Raw genomic sequence first — 21,999 nt, forward strand, 5'->3', positions numbered from 1 at the left:
GTATTGAAACAAGGGTATGAATAGTACTTTCATTTTAAAGTGATTGCCTGCTTTAATGAAACTTACCGTCAAGTATTATTAGCAGTATTTCCAGGACAGCATTCCTATATCCCACCCATTGTTTTTCCCACCTATCCCACCTAATGGCATTAAATTTGTTTCTCTCACTTGGTGGTGGTTCCATCTATTGGGCAAAAATTGAAGGATGAGAGGTTGGAAGGGTCTTTTACCTACTTTTCTGATTGTGTCTTCAGTAGATTGAGTAACCAATCATTTTTCAGGTGACTGTCGTGGAAAGACTACTACAAGTACCTAGGTTCTCTCTAGAAATAGGAACATCTCTGCTAATATAGGAAAATTGGTGGCTCTAATGTATATCTTATGTAGTAAGCAGTATAGATGGTAAATCCAGTGTTGTTTGTATCTATAAATAATAAAATCAAAACGAAAACAAATATTTTTGTGGGTTTTAACATAGAATTTTATTGAAAAATTAAAACTGCATTGCATATCATTTTAATAGTTAAACATTTCTTTTTAAGTCACAGGATAGCAAGAGTTCATTGATCACACCACAACCATCTCTCTCACTTACCACACATACTGTGCCCTGACAAAACCAAATATGGCAGTGTAACTATTGCTACGATCCCTGACGTTCCTCCTGAGACAACATGGACTTCTGTCTGTTATCGGCCTGTAAGTGTGCCTTTGTCTACATGGATACTCTGCCTTTTCCAACACATTGGTTTAAATGCCAAAAAGGAGCAAGTTTGTTATCCTGACTAGTCATTAGTGGAAATTCTGGTATTTTTTGTGGTTGTACCATAATTATTGCCAAGCCCAAAATTTTCTTCTGTAATGGTACACATAAAAACTTGTGAAGGCTGAAATTAGGCAAGTTCTATAACTGACGCAAAAAATATTTAGTTCATAAAATAGTATACAAAGGTTCTTAAAAGTGATGCTTTTCTTTTAGTTACAGATAGAGTAGAAAGGGATTATAACACCTGATGTTTGTTATTGCTGTCTGTGACCCATGTCAGGGAGATTTACCCCCTTTTTTTGTCCTGTTTACCGTTATCACCAAAAGAGAAAGTGAAAGAAAACCTTAAATTCTGGGTTGTCACTAGAACAGGAATAGAGGGGAAATCTTCCAATAAGGACACTAGTTCTGGTGACCTTGGTGTCAACCAGGGATTTCCCTCACTTTAGAGGGATTTCCACTCACTTTCTGTTTTGGCTATAGGACAGGAAGTGCAGTGAAATCTCCCTTATGGAAGATGGCAAGGGAAACCTGGCAAGGGTTATAACTGTCCCCTACTATATCCTAAATTTAAAAAAAAATGCCTTTAGTTCTACTTTAATATGTGCTACAGAAACCAATAGACTCACTGTGTGTGAGCTGGGAAGTCAACTTTATTTGTTTTAAGCCCATAGGTGTTCAATAGCCAACAACAGGGGGCATTATTAAGACAAACATGGGCCAAAGTAGTTTCTCAGCTATGCCAGTACATACAAACAAGCAGTATTAAACCCCAAACCAAAAATATAATATATTTCAGCTTATCAATCATTGGCTACATTAGTTTTCAGTAACACGCCTCCTGTATTAGAGTGTCGTCACTCTGGATGAAGGGGCACATGGGCACCTTTGGACAACAGTATTGTCAGTTGGGGGGGAAGGGAGTGTTAGATATATTAGCAGATTTAGATACACAAATTGAAGCCAAACTCCAGCTTACATTGCAGTTACACAAGCAGTTATGGGAAACAGTAATGTTTCTTTTTGGGTAAAGGTTTTACATGAACAAATAAAATCTGATCATTGTAAGCACCCCCTAACGATGGTAAATGGTTTGTCTCAACACTCTTAATTCATACATTTGCAGGGGAGCTTGTTCTGCTGAAAAACAACAGACTTACTAGCAGGATCACCAGGTTATAAAAAAAAACGAATGCAGCTATCACATCTAAAAATTGGTAAGCTGGAATATAATAAATGTTTGCTTTTGGGTTTAATATTGCTTGGACTAAAGCCTTTTACTGTTTTATAAGGGACATATTTAGTAAATTATATGTTAACGGAAACCTGTACTGAAAGAAATATAGGGGTGTCTTTTAAGCCTGTCTGAGTTTTATAAATGCACCATATATGAAATGTTGGCCAGTATTTGTGTCACTTTGCCATTAGCAACCAATCATTTTCGATGCAATGGTCAACAAAAGTTCTTCCTATAGGAAATTTTATATGTAGGACCCACTTTTGTACATTTTTCAATGTTCAATAGGAACCACTAGTAACATTTCATGGTAATATTACATATTTAAATAGATATCACAAGCCCATAATGGCTGCTTCTAGAGCTTGTAGATGATACATATACATAGAAAAGTATAAGCAGCCAGGATCTGGGCAGACTGTAGGGCTGGATCTTTGATCTGTACATATCTCCACACATCTCCACTTGGACTCATGGCCCTCAACTTGCCCCCTCTCTCCCCAACTATCCAAGGGTGTTCATAATTGAATCCTCTTTGATACTGGGGGTCTGTAATACATTAAGGCAAAAATAATAGTGCAGTAAATCATAATAATTAATAAAAGTTCAATGTGATTACACTAAACTGAAATCTGATTGGCTTCTTTGGGTTACTGCACATTTTAGCACCCCACCAATGATAACAACTTTCTAAAATACTTATATATATATTTTTTTGATTTTGCTTCTTTATCATCATTAAATAGTTGCTACAGACTGATTAATCCACTTAAACAAAAAATCATATTGTATTACTTTTTTCTACATTGGCACTTAATCTGTACAAGTTTTATAGTTTATATGTATAGAAACACTGTGTACTTTCATCTAACAGGAAAGTATTACTGAGCTCTGTATGAATGAGAATGTAACAAATCATTTTGACAAGATACGAAACGACTGACACACGATTGTCACAACCAGTGAAACTTCAGGAGACATTTGACACTTGTGAATTTACAACACACAACGCAGTTTGATGGGAGGAAGGCTAGGTAATGGTAAAAACGGGATGATCGTGTACCGCTCCATTATTAGTGTTTGTAACTGGCTGATAAGATCAGTACAAATGCCAATCAAAAGATTGTACCAAAATTTAGTTTGGATTTATATGTATTGCCCATTAAGAAAAAAAATAAAAAATGGCAAAAATTCATGTTACGATGAAAATGAAATGAATCTCCAATCATCATAAGAGTGGGCAATGCCATTAGACATGATAAATGTGGGCAAATTTAAAAACTGTACATAGTTGTAAAGACATAGGAAAGTGAAACAGTGGAAAAACAACAAAGTGCACTAATATGACAATAAACTGAAGGAACATTTATGAATATTAATCTGTTTATTCATTTATAGACCAATTTCTGCTTTTGCTTTCTGACTCTGTACACATTTAATTTCAAATAACTAGTGCTAGTGGGCCTCATTTATCAATGTGTCTTAAGGTGATCAGCCACATTAAAGACTAGTTGTACAACCTATCCAAATGATTAATCTAACTAACTGTATCTAAGAAACCTTGACATGAGCATGGTGTTCCCTGTATGCATTTATGTTTTACATGCATTTATATATCGCTGTGTATTGCTTCCAAGTTTGGTTGAATCTAAAAATCAGCAATAAGGCAAGACAGGAATTCTTTTTATGAGGTTTAAAACTGTGCAACATACAAAACTTCATTTGTAGTCATATTATCATTTCTCATCATTTCATATAATTTCTACTTAAACATTGGGTGACTTGAAAGGTGACAGAATAGGATTTTAAGTTTCTTTTTCAATGACTTCTCAATTAAAATATATGATCACACTTTAGCAATAGAGACAAACTGATGCATGCACAACTAGCAATAGGGAAGAATTGTATGATATTCAGACCTGCCTACCAATCAGCTTCCCTATTTCCTTCTTAGTGCAGTTTTGGAAAGGGAGAATCTTATAAGGCAATATGTGTAGGCAGTGGCGTCGCTAGGGGGTGGCTTTTGGGGCTATAGCCCCGAATATGGGGCCCATAGCCCCAAGTCTCTGCAGGGGTCCCCAAGGGCAGGGGAGGCTCTCTTGGGACCCTGATTTAAGGGGGACACTCTCTGGGGACCCTGATTTAAGGGGGGGGCTCTCTGGGGACCCTAATGTAAGGGGGGTTCTCTGGAGACCCTGATGGAAGGGGGAAGCTTTCTGGGGATATATACACACACACACACGTATATTATATACATGTGTATGCCCGCCCAAGCATATGACTTTCTTTACTACACTGCTATAGGCTCTAGGCCCAGATCTTTTGTAGACCTAGCAATGCCCCTGTGCCTAGGTCTCATTTACAATTCTTCCTTCAGACAGACTGATAAATGAGGTACAGGGGTTGGATTTACTAAAGGCAAATAGACTGTGCACTTTGCAAGTGCAGCTGCAGTCATTTTCCCCAGAGCTTAGTAAAGGTTTTACTGATTTCCATCATCCAATCATGTGCAAGCAAACATGCTGTTTTATTATTTTCCTTGCATCTGCTTGGGTATTCTTTATAAAGTAAAGCTTTACCACATTTACTAAGCTCTGGGGGAAATTAGTGCAACTGCACTCCCAAAGTACACAGTTTATTTCACTTGAGTAAATCCAACCCATAGTGTTTTTATTTTCAAATATATATTTTAGCTGGGGGCACCAGTCTACTTCAGTGCAAGATAGCACTGTAGTGGTGTCATGCACTGAAAAAAACCAACATGGAAACTCAAAGATGTACATGTCTGATTGATCAAGACCTAGCGACTCTGGTAACTCAATGGGGAAGTTTAACAAATGGCGTGTACACACGAGCAGACTTTTCAGCAGCAAAGGTCCGACGATCTTTCCGACGGACTTTCGACGGACTTTCGAACAACCGGACTTGCCCAAACACGAACGGACTAAAGTCCGTTCGAAAGTCCGCTCTTTTGAACATGATGACGTATGAAGGGTCTAGAATAAGGAAGTTCATAGCCAGTAGCCAATAGCTGCCCTTGCTCCATTTTTGTCCGTCGGACTAGTATACAGACGAGTGGACTTTTCAACCGGACTCGAGTCTGTCGGAAAGATTTGAAACATGTTCCAAATCTAAAGTCCGTCTGATTTTCGACAGAATAGGTCCGCTGAAGGTCTGATGAAGCCCACACCCAGTCGGATTGTCCGATGGATTCGTTCCGTCGGACCAGTCCGGTCGAAAAGTCCAGTCGTGTGTACATGGCAAAAGGGAAGTGGCAATTAAAAATACATAACAAACTGATATAACTATTGTTGTTGTAAATTGGACCCATATGAAAAAAAAACTACAAATGGGACTGTGCATATCTTCTTATCGGTAAATTAAAAAAAAAAAACACAAGAATAATGAGAAAAAAATATTTATGACACTTTCTAAACCTACCCATTGCACTCAAGGCGGTATTATATTGTTTATTCAGTAAAGCCATGTACAAAGTGCTGTTGCCCACAGTAACTTAATCAAAATGAACTAATTGGTCATCTGATGTCAGTAAGAATAAATCTAATTGCATAATTAGTACTTGCTCTTTGCGCTGCCTTATTGAATAAGCCTGGGAATATAAACAGTGGTTTGTTATTATGTCTACTGTTACTGTGTACAGCTGTCTTAAGCAAATACTTTTTTGTAATTTGGTTGAAAAGTTTGCTACCGGGCAATCCTGCTAGTAATATTACTTCCAGACAATGTTGCTGCTAATTGCAAAGCAGGAGCTTATCGTTGTAAGCCTACTGTGCACACTCATTCAATAAGCCATTGAGCCTATCTGATAGATATGACAGGCAGCCAGATAGCCAACTGAATGAGTGCACGTGGCTGGCTGACAAAGCTGCTGCTAATTGTGAGGCAGTGGCTTAGCGTTGTCATTCTGCAACAGGAAGTGCTGTTATAAGCAGGAACTCCAGATGAGAAACTTTGCAACAGGTTTACAGAGACATACTGGAAATTAATTTTTTAGCTTACATTGTAGAGAGGTCCCCAACTTCAATTCCTATGTCATTACAACCAAGCAACATCATTTGCTTTTACCCTGATAACCATTTTGAATGCAGAAACTCTTAATAAAGCAAAAAAGGTTATATTTTCAGTGTGGAAATTCAGTATCAGTACATGTCTTTGTTATTCAAAGGCAAACAAATAAAAATACATTCTAACTTACTAGTTTGAATTGGACCAGCTAGCTGAAAAATAATGTAATTCTATGGTTTTAAAGTGCTAGGGTAGTAAATATATATATTTATGAGCCTACATACTAGATTTTTCAAAGGGGGGCATTATTTAAACTTACTTACCCCCTTAATGCAAATGGGCATGAATAAGAGTTAAATCTTTGATAAATCTAGGTATATATTTAATATTTCCAAACTACATTTCAGGGCACTAGATTATAGATACAGGATCAACTATATGTTTTTTTTTTTTTAGTTTTCTTTGGCTCACAAAGACACAAAATTACAATAAACATTATTTAGAACTTACCTCAATAATATATACTATATATATTTATATATATATAAATAGAATACAATACAAATGGAAGAAAATACAAGACACCTCTTTAACATGGTAAATCTCTGCATATAAATAAGCAAGAATCTTCATCATACTTATGTTCTAACAGTTAAATTGCTGTAAAACTATGACATTTATTCCCAGCTCACAAAATTGTCTGACAATAATGTACACAATCTACACAAAAGAATTCCTAGAAATACAGCAAGAATATATCTTTTACAAGGACTGTGCTACCATGACCCCCAAGATACTAAGATGGGGATACACAACTATCTACTGGTTAATGCTTTTTAGATTGGTTAGGTTATGGGGAAACAGCTTTGAGGAATTTAAATGCTGCAAGGCAGGATTCCATCCATTTAGACTGCTTTGTTGTGTCTACTTGCATACAGATGGGTTTACCAAGCAAGGCAAGTGAAACAATGAGCAGTGAGTAATGATAATGCAAAAGGCAGTAGCATCCAACAACTACTGAGACTGCTCTTCATGATATCTTGTTTACTGTACACGGATTTATAAAAAAATGGTTTCTGACTAGTTGCCATGGCCAAATTTAACTTGTATATCACCACTGATCTTTGTTGCAGGATTGTATTTTCTGGATATAGTATGACTGATATATGTATGGGTATACTTGTAAAAAACATGGCTGAAGACTTAACCAAACCATGTGGACAACTCAATGGATACAAATATGCCATAAAGAGATACCCCAATTCCATTACCAGGCTCACACGCAGAAGTAAGTTTAAATAAATTCTTGCATATGAGCTATAGCACCTTATGTATCATGTGTCTGTGCTCCATAACAATACTAATACAGACCTTTCCATTAACAGGCAAAATTTCCCTAAACCCTGTTCTTAAACAGCTGCCTCTGTTGTTAGCTACATTCTAACCAAAACCTAACCATAAAGCTATTTTAAGGGATGATTTGTAAAATAGTAATGGATGCTAACATTTTCATTAAAAATTAGGCAATATAGCTTCCAGGACAACTTGACAAAGATATTGATATCTCAATAATTTGACCCAGGAAAATTCATATCTAATAATCCTCCATGCCCCCCCCCCCCCCCCAACTCCCCTTCCAGCCAATGCAGTGTATAATAATTCATGGCTAAAACTAATAATCTATTGAATGTCCTCTTTGAGTTTGGAAAACCATTATTTCTTCTTATCCTTCCCAGAATTCCAGGAACTCATATGAAGATAAATATCTTCTTTTCCTCCAATCCACCATTCTCCACCTATATTTCTGTTGAGTCACATCCATTCTCCATATGTGCTGCCTTTGAGGGGTTTGATAGTTGAGATTGTCTCAAAAAAATATAGGAATGGTTGTAAGGAGTTTGACTGCCATTCAGCAATCTAGGAATCCTGCCCTGTCAGCATTTACATGTATAAGGAATGGTCTATGTTACCTATGTCAAGGGCCGGCCCTGTACATACTGCAAATATTTACACACAGACATACAAGTGATTACAGATTACAACAGTTACAGTTACCGTGGGTTTGTATGCTTCTGACAACCTTAACAGATACATTTATATAAGGATTCACTGTACACAATTTAGATATTATTATTTGTGTTTGAATGATGTACATATACTGTTCTGTATTCTACATTTGTTAAGGTGCCAGAGGAGAACCATACTGAGGGGATCGTCTTAAGATTTCCGTTCTGTTTTCATTCACAAAAAAATATAAATATAACTAGTAGTCAAACAACTGGGAGGTGGGATCGTTTTCTCCAGCACAGAGGGGGTTAACTGTACATGGCACAACTATTACAATTCTTGCCCAAGTCTCTCAATTTCATCCACCAAAAAGTCGATGTCAGATTTGGTGGCTGCTGGGTTTGAGATGACCATCCGGAAGAAGTTGGCTTTGTCCCCCTGTGGTTGATATCCGACCATTGTTGTCCCAGACTCCATCATAAAAGCTTTTATCTTTGGAGCAACCTTAAAAAAATTACAATAAAAGTCACACACAGGTTTTAAGCATAAATAAAGGCAACACACTTATGCCCCGTACACACGATTGGATTTTCCGACAACAAATGTTGGATGTGAGCTTGTTGGCGGAAAGTCCGACCGTGTGTATGCTCTATCAAACATTTGTTGTCGGACTTTCCGCCAACAAATGTTGGCTAGCAGGTTCTCAAATTTTCCGCCAGCAAATGTTTGTTTTCAGACTTTCCGATCGTGTGTACACAAGTCCGTCAGACAAAAGTACACGCATGCTCGGAATCAAGTACGAGCCGGAGCTATAACTAGCGTTCGTAATGGAGATATCACGTACGTCTTGTACGTCACTACATTCATAATTGTTGGCCAACATTTGTGTGACCGTGTGTATGCAAGACAAGTTGGAGCCAACATCCTTCGAACAAAAATCCACGGTTTTGTTGTTGGAAAGTCCAATCGTGTGTACGGGGCATAAGAAAAAATATTTAGACATTAATGTTTATTTGTATGAGGAGCTTTCACACTAATGACTTTCAGTATTAAATAAGGCAATGGCTGATGGTTTGGGACAGACTTAATGCGACTGGATAGTATGCCTCTATGACATCTCCATTAGCATGTCTTGGGGCTTCCCCTGGTTTTCGCCAGGAGAAGTTATTGGTTTCTTCTGCTACTGGGGAGCAGATGAAGATACATTCTGTGCTAAATTTTCCCCTCAGGGTAAACTCTTATTGTTCACTGTTCTGCGATCTTCTTATGGATCTTTTCCACTAGCAGATTGGAGACATAGACAAATGTGTGATTTCTTTAGCAAGTTGATACCTAAGTTGTGTCTGCAGGATGCTCTTTCCCCATTTGAGTCTTTGTGTCTATGTGGGTTAAACTCTCAGATTCTAGGCATCTCCTCTCCTAAACGTACAAACTCGTCCTTAGTACACATTCGGGGTCTGTCCCATATTACATCAGGGAATTGGAAAGGGAACTTGGATTGGAATTTACCCCACCTCAAATTCAGAAATTAATTAAAATACATCCTCCATTAGTACTTGCATCCAGGAGAGATGCTATAAATTTCTGACAAGGTAGTACAAAACTCCTTCCACTTGGCCCAGATGTTTCCCAATACCAACACCTACTGCTGGTGGGACTGTGGCCAAAGGGGTACATTCCTACACTTATGGTGGTCATGCCCTATGATTAAACTGTTCTGGGAGGCAACTACCCCATGGATTAAAAAAATGGCCCTTAGACCCATCAACCGCACTCCCCTAAAATTCCTGTGTCATGATGTCTCCATTAAATCCTATAAGAAGAATGTCACCACCATTTGTTAAATGCAGCAAAATCCTTAATCCCTAGATTTTGGAAACAGACTAGATGTCCTTCATTACCTGATTTGAAAAGGGAGGTGAATGATATAATGGAGGCAGAACATTGGATCCACACAGTTAAGATTTAACAGGATAAATACAGTGATGTATGAATGCGTTGGATGTAGTACACCAATGAGATACCTGATGCGTAGCCACCCTGGCAGTATGATTAGGGACAACTGGGAGGTGAAATGATTTGATACAGTAATGTAATCTGTAAGATTACAGTGTATTGTATGTGTTATGTTTTTTGTACTTTTTGAATTTGCCGCCGGGCTCCGCCCCCATGCATCGCAGCGCTCGCAGGGAATGGAGCTCAGCACACAGGGCATCGGGCGGGGGACATAGCCCGCAGACACAGCGGGGGGACATCGCAGGATCCTGGTGACAAGGTAAGTAACCTGGACCAGGATTCTACAATGCAATCCCGAGTGTGGCTCAGGGATGCCGCTCATGGTACTGAAATTTAACCCTGAGTCACACTCAGGATTACTGCCAGGGAGGTTAAATGTTTATTTCTTTGTCATGAAGCGACCCCACTCATCCTGCACACCTGGTTTAGCATCCCCCCTCTCCTTTTTTCTTTTTGTCCGGATAAGTTTTGCAGCCTGCAACCCCGAATTTGACCACAAGGGTTTTTAGACAAGTTAAGTTTTAATGGCTGTTCATGTATCCATGTGTGGTATTATGTATGACACCCTTTGACTGCGTCTGTATCTTGAACATCTGACTGCCCCCCCCCTTCTTACAAGCATATTTGTCATTATGCATGGGGGGACTACTCATCTCGTTGGATGGCTCCCTATCTTTGGAACTCTGGCACCTTAGAAATTTTGTGTCATGTTATATGGTACCCATGTTTTTTTTTTTCCATTGTGATTGTAATTTTGTATTCATATCTTTTTTTCTGTTAATTTATATATTTTTTCTTGTATTGTTTTGTTCAAATTTAAATAAAAAACGATTATAAAAAAAAAAAAAAAAAAAAAAAAAAGCAATGAGGATTGATTTACTAAAACTGGAGAGTGCAAAATCTGGTACAGCTCTGCACAGAAACCAATCAGCTTCTAGGTTTTTTGTCAAAGCTTTATTGAACAAGCTGACGTTAGAAACTGATTGGCTACCATGCACAGCTACTGTACACCAAATTTTGCACTCTTCAGTTTTTGCAAATCATCCCCAATGTCTATTCATACTGCCATGTCCCTGTACACTGACAGCAACAGTATGTCCATGGGAGATTTCCATTACTTAGCCGTTTATTTTTCTCCACCATAACTGGCTCCTGGATTCCAGGTGGAAAGTCAGGGACTCCATGTTACACTTGGTTTATTTAAATTGGAGAGAGAAGGTAGAATCCATGTGTTGTTTTAATCCTCTCTATAGTCATGAAAATATGCAGAACCCTTTATAATGGCCACAGCAGGTATGCAGATCCAGGAACTCTAATGCAGAGATATCACCAACAGAGAACCCCAAGAGATTTCATTTAGGAAATTGCCTGGTGGCTTACTTCACCAGCATTTCCAGTTGCAAGTGGGCTGAACCATTTTTGTATTTTGTGGCATTCTGTCAGTTAATTAATTTATAAATTATTGGTTTAAGAACCACATCTACATCCATACCATCTATGCATTTTACAGTGGTGTGTAAACTGTTACAATACCTTATTGCAGATTTGATCATTTCTCACCTTGTGTAATTTCTCTTGCCTCTCTTCACAATGAGGAATCCCCCGAAGACTTGGGGGGATATACCAGAAGCAAACATTTGTGTGCTCAGGCTGGAAAATATATAGACATGTTATAGTTATACACAAAGTAACATGAAAGTATGGTGTATTAGGGCTCATGCATATAGGCATATTCGCCCATGTAGCGTAAATAGACTGGAATATTTTGGTTTCTGGGAGCTAATGGTGCTGCGGCTGCCTACATTACCTATAAGCATGAATGTGTGAAGGCGGCCATATGCAAGTATAAGGCCCTACTCTTGCATGTGGCACATGCAAGCAGATATAATGTCCCAATTGCAGGTAATGTGTGTTTGGGACATTGCCTCTGTGTGTGCAAGTCATTTTATGCAAGTAGGGATGCATAATTACATGCAGCCACTTTTACCCATTGATGCCTATGGTTGGCTCTACACAGCACAAGGAGCCCCCAAGCACTACAATAAACCCATTTGTCTACACTATATGGGCAAATGCATCCAAGTACATGAGCTCCAAACAAATTTCTTTGGAGCCAAAACTATAGGCTTTTTTTTAGTAGCCTTTGAATATATATGTTAGTGTACATTCCAAAGTGTTAAAAATTTGTAGTGCTGATTTGATATCTTCAACATGCTGGTATTTTCTGTTGACTAATCATAAGAGTTTTCTAGGATTAGGCAATTGGCTCTAATAGGACACTCATTGGATTGTTAGTTCTTTGGGAAATTGTTAGATATTGGGGAAACACTGTTTTAGCAGTATTGTTACATATTATACATTCAGATGTTACTTGTATGTGATGTGATTGTTCCCATTTACTGGAATGTTGAGATACTGACCTCTCCTTTGAAGACCATCTCAAAGTCTTCTCGATTGCTGACCCTTTGGTATAAATATTCTGAGAGCTCCAAACATTTGTTGATCTGTTGCTCAAACCCTTCAGTGCCCTGTTTGAAAAAGAAAGACATATCAAATCAATATCCTGTTTTTATTTGTCCTTAACTAAACATGCAGGAGCTGGTGGTTATGTAACATTACTATTGACATTATTATTATGATCATTTTAGACATGTTTCACTGGGAGGATTATTACTGTTAAATTTCATTTCAGGCCTCGTTCACACGTGCGTACCACAGTGTACACTTATGCAAGGGCCTTGTTTGCCTACATAGGGATGTAAGCTGTGTTTAGGGCCATGCAGGTGTCAGGTTTGGAACAGGGGCAGTGTCTGTGCATCTGCTGCGTCCCAATTGACATGAATGAGACTGCCTGCATGGGGATGCCAGTGCTCTGTGACTAAGCCCCAGTGATAGGATTTAGCATACTATGGGGTTGATTTACTGAAGGAAAATAAACTGCGAACTTTGCCAGTGGAGATGCACTCAGAGTTTAGTAAATGAGAAGAAGCTCTGCTGACTTCCATCATGCAATCATGAGCAAGCAAAAATGCTGTTTTTTTTATTTGTCTTGCATGTGATTGAGTATTCTTTGCACAGTGAAGCTTTGCCTCATTTACTAAGCTCTGGAGCAACTACACTTGCAAAGTGCACAGCCTTTGGTATATCATCCCCTATCTATATTGACATTTGTTTGCTGTATGAAGATTATGTGGCAAAAATAGGCCAGAGTTTGTGTTTAGGACTTTATGAGTTTGCCATAAGAAGTGTTGTGCATGTTTTCTTCTTGGTGTCCTGTGTCCCAGCTAAACCCCTGAAAATCACTTTATATACCTTTGCTTTCCACATGAGCCAGAATTTAAATATATCTACATGGCGACCACATTGTATTGCTTTATCTCCTGTGTCATATGATATGTCGTACTGCTTGTCTTGTTGGAAGAGATATCCTGCGCACATCTGATTGCATCCTTGAAGAATACCCTAGTGAATTAAGAAAAATAGGAAGGACAATCGTTAGCATTATTGATATGACTCACGTTGCAATTAAGTAAGTTACTAATTGTTTTAGGTAAAGTCAGTTTGCTAAAGAATGAAAACTGAAGTGTAGCCAACTTTGATAACCACTAAAAGTGCTATAAATGTGTATTTTGTTATCAAAGTAAACACAGATAACTGTATTGTCTCCCTTTTATATTGTAAAGCACTGCATACTATATAAATCCTGTATGATAATAATAATACTATGTTGTATATAAAGTTGTTTTATGTATTATATTTTAAGACTTTGGTAACACCACAGAGGTGCGGTCGATTGTGTGCATTCTTTTTTGCACATTGCTGTGTGTCGCATTTGGGGCAGAGCATTTATTTCAAAAGCCTGCTCTATGTGTGATAAATGCACAAAAAAGATGCCTGCACCATTTTAAAAATTGAACTGCGACAAAGCGCATGGTACTGTGGTACCATATGTATTGGCATAAGTGAACAGGCACACATTAGTGAGATGTGTGGAGTACCATTCAGAACTCATGGCACTGTCATACATCTGTAAAACAGCAGCGCATTTTGAGCACTGCAGGAAAGTGTGCGATTCTGCCTGTGTTCCGCAATGCAACAAGTGTGAACAAAGACTAATGCCCTGTACACACGATAGGATTTTCTGACAAAAAATGTTCGATGGGAGCTAGTTGTCGGAAATTCTGACCGTGTGTAGGCTACATTTTCCGTCGGAATTTCCGACAAACAAAATTTGAGATCTGGATCTCAAATTTTCCGACAACAAAATCTGTTGTCGGAAATTCCAATCATGTGTACACAATTCCGATGCACAAAATTCCACGCATGCTCGGAATCAAGCAGAAGAGCCGCACTGGCTATTGAACTTCATTTTTCTCGGCTCGTCGTACGTGTTGTACGTCACCGCGTTCTTGACGTTCGGAATTTCCGACAACATTTGTGTGACAGTGTGTATGCAAGACAAGTTTGAGCCAACATCCGTCGGAAATAAATCCAGGATTTTGTTGTCAGAAAATCCTATCGTGTATACAGGGCACAAGTCTTATAAACCATAGTTTGTTGGCTTTTTTCGTTTTATTCAATTAATGAACCTAACAAAACCATTAGTGTCAAATGTCTGAAATTGTCAACCCCAAATATTAGAGCCTTGTTCATTTTAAGTTTAAGAGTACAGTAATTGCTGATCAGTACCAATCAGAGCCTCAGATGTCACCTTAAGTCTGACAGTTGCTGGTCTGTCAACTGTGTTACCCAACACACTCTGGGGATTTCATAAATAGAATCTACAAAATTTTTTAGAATTTCATTGTGCCTCCTGTTGGAAACAGGTACGTAAATTTGGGGCAAGCACCGGCATTGGTCATGCAGAAGTACACTGAGGCCAGGGTGTCCATACGGACACACTATTCTCAGTGCAGCGGAGCTTCCTGTCTTCCACTGCAGTTGTTACACAAATAGCGCAGCACCTGAAGAGTTTTGTAGCTGGGTGGACAGAGCCTGATCAGGATTCAGAGGCACTAGTTTTTCATCAGGTCAGGTGATTACAAGTGTTTGTGGGGAGTTAGCTAGTTTCTTAGGCTGCCCAGAAGAGAAGGGGATAACTAAAGCTTAACATTTTCCCAGGCTATTCTGGGCTCTGCCCTCCATCCTGTCTTGTAAATAAATATAGGGAAGGCCCTGCTCTAGTGCTCTTTTGCCATGGCATGGATGGAAAGTAAGACCAGAAACGAGAGAAAGATGAAACCCACAGCAACTCACAAGCCGCTCAAGGGAAAACACCTGAGCCAGGTCACAAAACTTTAAGAACTCTTACCTTGGGAAGGTATGCATTGGGCAGCCTACTGTTAGAGGGTTAGGAAGAGATGTTGCAGAATCTTTGTTATGCTGCTGGGCTGTACTAACAAGATGTTCAGTAAAGTCTGATCAATTGTGTCATGCCTGGTCTGAAGCTATTACAAAAGGGGTGCATGGAGGTACATGGTGTATCTAAAAGAACAAGGCCTGGAAGTAAATATGTGGGTGAAGAGGAAGGAACGGAAGGCCATCACGAAGCGTTATCTCAGCAGAGAAGTTGGTGGGAAGTGTGTGGTTGCTCACTTCTAAGCCAGGGTAAGCCTAGTCCTGGGCGTTAGTGAGTGCATACACAAGAACAGTTGCCCCCATGAGCAAGACGAGTAGGCCCTGCCCACAAGTTCCCCTTGTGATTGACAGCAGGCAGCAGCCAACAAACAGTCTGCTATTGACTATGGAATCTGCCCACTGCCTGCTGTCAATCACAAGGGGAGACCTGATAGAAATCTAGTCCCTCAGCTTCAACATCAGGCTCTGCCTACTGTCAATGCCAATGGCTGCTAGGAGACTGTTGGCTATGAAGCCAACAGGTAGTGAGGAGAGCGGGTAATAGCAAGAAAAGCATGCCAAATTGCTAACACAGCGTACAGAGACAAGCACTTTGTCTGTCTCTGTATGCAAACTTAAAGTTGGTCCCCCTTGCTGTCTCCCATTTTCTATAGCAGTATGTATGTTTGACATCAGGTGACTCTGACATTAATGTGTCAGGTTCAGATAGATACCAGCTTGATAAAAGTGAAATATGTGGCTGCATAATTCCAAGTGTTACTGGTTACAGCTGTCCTCTTAATTTTCCATTAGTTCTCTTCATTTTTGTTTGCATGCAGGTTTATGAGGATTTTTTTGTGTGCTTCTGGGTAGGACTTTAACCTGTTAACACATTAAACAACCTTCAAGGGCTCCAGTGTGCAGGCTGAGGCTGCAGAGGGCTTGCAAACAGAGCAACACATGAGCCAGTGAACATACTAATCTGCATTTTTTGATCCCTCTAGAGACAGAATCTTTTAGAAAAATATGAGTACCACGACAAAAAATATAGAGACACTCTGCAGAATTTCCTGATTTAAGGACCTAATTTTCTGAAATGGTTAATCTGAAACGGTTTAATCCCACTTAGCATTTTACCTTTTCCTTTATGAGAATTGCAGAACATTGAAGTAATACACCCATCATTTTGTGAGGATTCCAGGTGACAGAGTCAGCTCTAGCGTACAGAAAAGACGTGAGTCAATAATTTTACACCAATAAGGAAATAAAGGGTATACATTCTTAAAGATGATTTTTGGTAAATGTTTCAGGAAAAGAAAACCACAAAAGAAAACAAATCAAACAAAGCAGCAAATTACAGTAAAACACCACAAACATCTATGTCTGAGGCATTTGGTTACATTACCACAACAGGTACTGACCATACACAATAAGCTTGTTGCAAAAAGTAGAGGATAATAATACATCATAACTAAGGTAACAAACAGTGTAAATTATGAATCACCAGGTTTTGGAGGTAAAGGTTTGGACAGAGGATACACATGGTTCCCATGGGAGGTCTTATTAAATTCGATGAAAGTGCTCTCTAAGCTTATATGTTGTTCTATAAAGGGGAAGTTATTATTTATCAAGTGCATCCATTCCACGAGGGTAGGGGGTATTTTCATTTCATGGTAAGCAGTATAGGTTGTTTAGTGAAAAAATAGTCAAAGCTTGAATGAGCTTCTTGGAACGTGAAGCACGAGGGAGGTCATTGAGGATTCTGAATAGATAGACGTTAAGCTCACAGACATTAAGTAGAACCAAGGTTGTCTCCAGAGGCTCTGTGACTGCAGACCAGAATATGCAAACAAAAGTGTACTTTCCCAAAGCATGAATAAGGTCAGCATTGGGCCCACATCCTCCAAAGCATCCAATAGGAAAAGGAGTCAGTATGTAGGATCAGGTTCCGCCACTTCTCCTTGACCTAGTGGTCATCTAGTAAGTTTTGTCAGAATTAATTATGAGCAATATTTTGAGATCAACACAGTCCCATCTGTCTGACCCAGCAGTTTCTCAAGGGTCGTCTTTCACACCAAATCTGGTTCAAGAGGAGATATTAAGTAGAGAAGCAATTCCTAGAAGTAAGGGGTTAAATCATATGAAATTATTTGGAGATCTAGACCAATCATCCATGGGGAAAAGCCTAGAAATCTAAAAGAGTATTTTAAGAGATGAGGTAATCATAGAGATCCAGGGGATCTGTGGGACTTTCTTCCCTATGCACAAGGTTAAGTTGGCTTTCATAAGTTAAAACCACAGCATTGTCACCTGATGGGAGAAACCAGTCAGGAAGAGAAAAAATTGAAAAATAGGGAAGGCAACCCCTGCTGGTTTCTGTGGAAGTGAGATCATTTCCAATGGCACTTGTGGAACCTGTAGGTTCCAAGGAAATACGATTCAGATTGAATTGATGCATTTAAAGTAGCTTACATGTAATAAAGAAGGAGTTTATATAAGACACACAGAAATGTCTTCAAAAATAGCATTTTTAGAAGATTACCTCTGCCCAAAAGATGTAAGGGCAGGTTTAACCATTGCTTGGTTTTTATTTAAAGAGATTTAATAATAGTGACAAGTGTTTTCCAGAAAGGTATGAAGGGGGAGTTGGATGGGGGAATAATATAACTTAGTTAAGTGCTTCATTAACGTTGGCTAAATGTAGACCACTCAGCTGAGGTTTACATTAGAGTACATTAAAGTCTTTAGTAGAATAAAAAAATATGTAGCAAAAAAAACAGCTTTTACTTTTGTTCAGATGCAGTAAGAAGAATGAAAGCTGATTGTTGATAAGTGCCTAAGGAACTGCAGCTTAACTTTAATGCAAATCACCTAAATACAGAATGTGCCCTGTCCTCAAGATCACCTTTTGTTATTGGGCTCTTATACATGTCTACGTGATCACAATTATACAAGCAATTTAAAATGTCCAGTAAAACAAAATTTCAGCAAAACAGCTAATTGTTCAGTTTAAATAACCAAACTATCTATAAATACGTTTTAAAAATTATAAAGTGTAGCACTATATCCATACACTATATTACAAATTAAGTGCACATGACTGAAAACAGCAAAAATAAATGTGAAAAGAATATTCAAAAGTTGAAATGATAACAAATATATATAGTGCAGATTGCTCATACACTGAATGTCATACAAGTGCAGAGAGTAAAGGAACAGTTCTTGGAGAAGAGATATAAAGAGCATGATCTTGAACAACTTATAATGAAAGTAGCATCTTGAGTCAGTGAGAGTCTGTTGGGAAAGACAGATTAAAATAATTCTGATATAAAACAACAGTTCCTGTCAAACTTCAATGACTCTGTCCTGTTGCCATGGTAACAGATTAAATGACTTACAGAGACACCCATTCTAAGGCTTCAAAGAGAACTAAAAAGAATAATAAACTGACGAGCGGGACAACCTTGTGGACCATACCTCTACCTTTCAACCCTTTTTCTTCTTTCTCTTTCCTTTTCTCCTCCTTACGATTAAAGCTCATTATCAGAATTTATTTGACCTATATACACTCTACTTGTAAACAATATGTATAGTAGGTATAAATCATTTAAATACCTACAAAAGTAACTAAGGAAATGATATATATCTTTAATTTAGGTTTACGTGAACCCAATGTTTAATATTTGAAATTTCATTATATTTACCTATATAAACCCTACTGTAAAACAATGAGCTTACTTTATAGATCCTTGTAAACTTACTTTATGTATCTTTATAACATTGTATACTCAATAAACTTCTTTTGACAAGGAAAATAATTCTGATATGGATAGGTTAAAATTATAGATTATTGGGATCTCTTTTAACAAACATACTAGACATGTGCGCTGTCAATAAATTTGTTTTGTTTTGTTCCGTTCTGTTTCGTATTAGCCCTTAATTCGTATTTCGTAATTCATGTCCGAAATTCAATTTGGATTCGTATGAAATACGAATTTTCGTTAGGTTCGTTAACCATCCCTGTGCTGTGCTTATTATGAGGGGCTCCCACCATCCCTGTGCTGACTTTCTGGGTTTTTAACTTCATCATAACGAATAATCGTAATTAAAGAACATTCTTATTTTGTCCGATTCTGAATCTCCCATTGACTACCAGTACCAGTCTCCTACTCCCATATTAAAAAAGGTCATTTTCCCAACCCTCACTCAGCAGCAGAAGAAAACCTCTGATTGGTCAACAAAACACCAGTAACGTTTCCATTGTAACAGAATTTGGATCCGAAATTCGTAAACGAAATTTCGTATTTCATACAAAATTCGAATTTCGGATCCTCCCGAATGTACGGATTCACAGAAATTTGTACGAATTTTCGATTCGTACGAAACGAATCACACATGTCTAAAACATACCAGTTATTGTCTATAGGGGAGCACCATCCTTAAAAAATAGAATAACCCCCAATGTCATTGATCCCCCATCAAACCTTTGTTTTTTCAAGGTATTAAAGGTTTTTACCCTTGCCCCAAATGTGCAGTTTGCCAACTCATTAAATTTAAAGGCAAAAAATGGTGTCCTTTCAATCCCAACAGTCCTCTGGGGTTTATGATATACAGTCCTTTATAACATGTAACATTAAAATGCAGTGTACATGATCCAATGTCCCTGCGGCTCATAATATGTGGGGAGCTGTGTGTTACAGACACAATTAAAGCAGTAGTAAACCACTGTTTTTTTTTTTTAACCTGCAAGGAAATGATAAAATGTGCTAGTATGCATTGCATTATGCGAAATACCATAATAACCATCCGTCAGGGAAAATTTTTATGGCCATAGATAAATTCTCCCCACATTGGAGAAGGAGCTTTACTAAAAGGGATACGTCTCATCTTGACACGTGATGGATATATAACCTAAAAACATACAGATTATTTGGCTTAAATATTGACTAGGTTGTGACAACGTTTATTAACCAGAATTAATAGCGGTTCTAAGCCCATCATATTGGAGATATGGATTAGCCATAAAGTGGGAATCGAGTTTTTGATTTTGCTGCATATATTTTTCTTCACACCAAGGCTTTTAGTGTCTGTTTTATAAATATATTTTATATTTACTTTTGACTGTTAAGGTTCTCGATGTCTGCTGTACATGTATTTTTATACTGTTTTCATTTATTTCAGTATTATCAAAATTTGTTCACTTCTGGCTCCTCCACCAGTTTTAACATTACTTGTATTTATATTTCCAATAAACCAGATTGGCAGTAATTGTTTAGGATTTGTTTTAGTTTGGTCATTAGGTGGCACTGCATATTGATTTCTGTGCAGTAGCATTTGTTTCCAGCCAGGCTTTGGGTTTTCCCAGATGTATATATAGTGTGAGTGTGATAGATGCTGTCTAGCCAGTCCCCTGATGATGTCATCCATGGCATGACTTTATTACGCACATTTTCTGGCGATTAACTGTCTCTTGAGTATCTGCCTGGTTGGAATAAGCAAAGCGTTAGTGTGGATTTTAAATGTGAGTGCACATTTTTCTCTTAATAAAGCAGGTTTATTTTTTAAATATACTACACTATGGGAGTGATTTACAAAAGCCGTGCGCCATTAGTAGAGGCACACGGCGAGGCGCAACGCACATTTCCATATTTACAAAATGGTGCGCTGGTAACAGAATCCCCCATTTACTATAGCAATCTCGGCGCATGGGAGAATGCAATCTGTGCGCCACTATGGACATTGCGCACGGCATCTACAAATCAATATTGACAGAAGATGGAGGTGCCAATATTATGAGGTGACGTGAGGAAGTTTAGTAACAACTGCCCAAGTAACAAATATGCCCAAAATAGAATGAGAAAGTAGCTTTTTCAGAGAAAGCCTGCTGTGCCTGCAAGTACGTTTAGAACTGCGTGCGATTAATGTAAGCAGTGTGCATGCGCAAGTGGCAGTTTGCGCTCATTCACATGTGTTCACTGTGCGGCCATAATCTTAGTAAATGTTAAGCAACGTACATGCAAGTGCATGGGTTGAATGGGCGCACCTCTAAACTTAACACATTTTTTTTTTACGCTGGTATGTATTTTTTTAAGGAGATTTGCACACAGGTCATGTTAGCAGATTATGTTGCCAACATGTGACATGCACCTTGTTAAAATTATGTAAAAAGACTCTCACTCCTCTAGCTCCTCCTAAAAGGGCATTTAACCTTCCTCCTCCAATGCATATGATTTCCTTGGGCTAGCTTTTGCTTTTTAAAGGGGAACTCCACACTCCATTCTCCAATGCTCTTGTCTCCCCCTCTAACTCCTTGGATTTCCATCGGCTAACTTTTGCTTTTAAAGGGGAACTCCACACTCCATTCTCCAATGCTCTTGTCTCCCCCCTTCTAACCACTTGGATTTCCATGGGCTAACTTTTGCTTTTAAAGGGGAACTCCACACTCCATTCTACAATACTCTTGTCTCCCCCTCTAACCCCTTGGATTTCCATGGACTAACTTTTGCTTTTAAAGGGGAACTCCACACTCCATTCTCCAATGCTCTTGTCTCCCCCCTCTAACCCCTTGGATTTCCATGGGCTAACTTTTGCTTTTAAAAGGGAACTCCAC

General features: G+C 38.5%; 1 protein-coding gene across 3 annotated transcripts in view; it reads right to left on the minus strand.

Moving 5' to 3' along the window:
- Positions 1–457: 457 nt before the first annotated feature.
- Positions 458–21,999, minus strand: part of LOC141147006 (glutamate decarboxylase 1) — a 174,365-nt gene continuing 152,823 nt past the window's right edge. For all 3 annotated transcript variants that reach the window (XM_073633928.1, XM_073633929.1, XM_073633927.1), the window contains 5 exons: positions 16,527–16,605; positions 13,365–13,514; positions 12,473–12,580; positions 11,613–11,702; positions 458–8,540 (listed from right to left, as the gene is read on the minus strand). In XM_073633928.1, the coding sequence (XP_073490029.1) occupies positions 8,367–8,540; positions 11,613–11,702; positions 12,473–12,580; positions 13,365–13,514; positions 16,527–16,605 (601 nt within the window). In that variant the 3' untranslated portion in view covers positions 458–8,366. The remainder of the gene's footprint in view (positions 8,541–11,612; positions 11,703–12,472; positions 12,581–13,364; positions 13,515–16,526; positions 16,606–21,999) is intronic.

The sequence above is a fragment of the Aquarana catesbeiana genome, linkage group LG06, assembly GCF_042186555.1.
Source record: "Aquarana catesbeiana isolate 2022-GZ linkage group LG06, ASM4218655v1, whole genome shotgun sequence".
NCBI classification, from domain to species: Eukaryota; Metazoa; Chordata; class Amphibia; order Anura; family Ranidae; genus Aquarana; species Aquarana catesbeiana.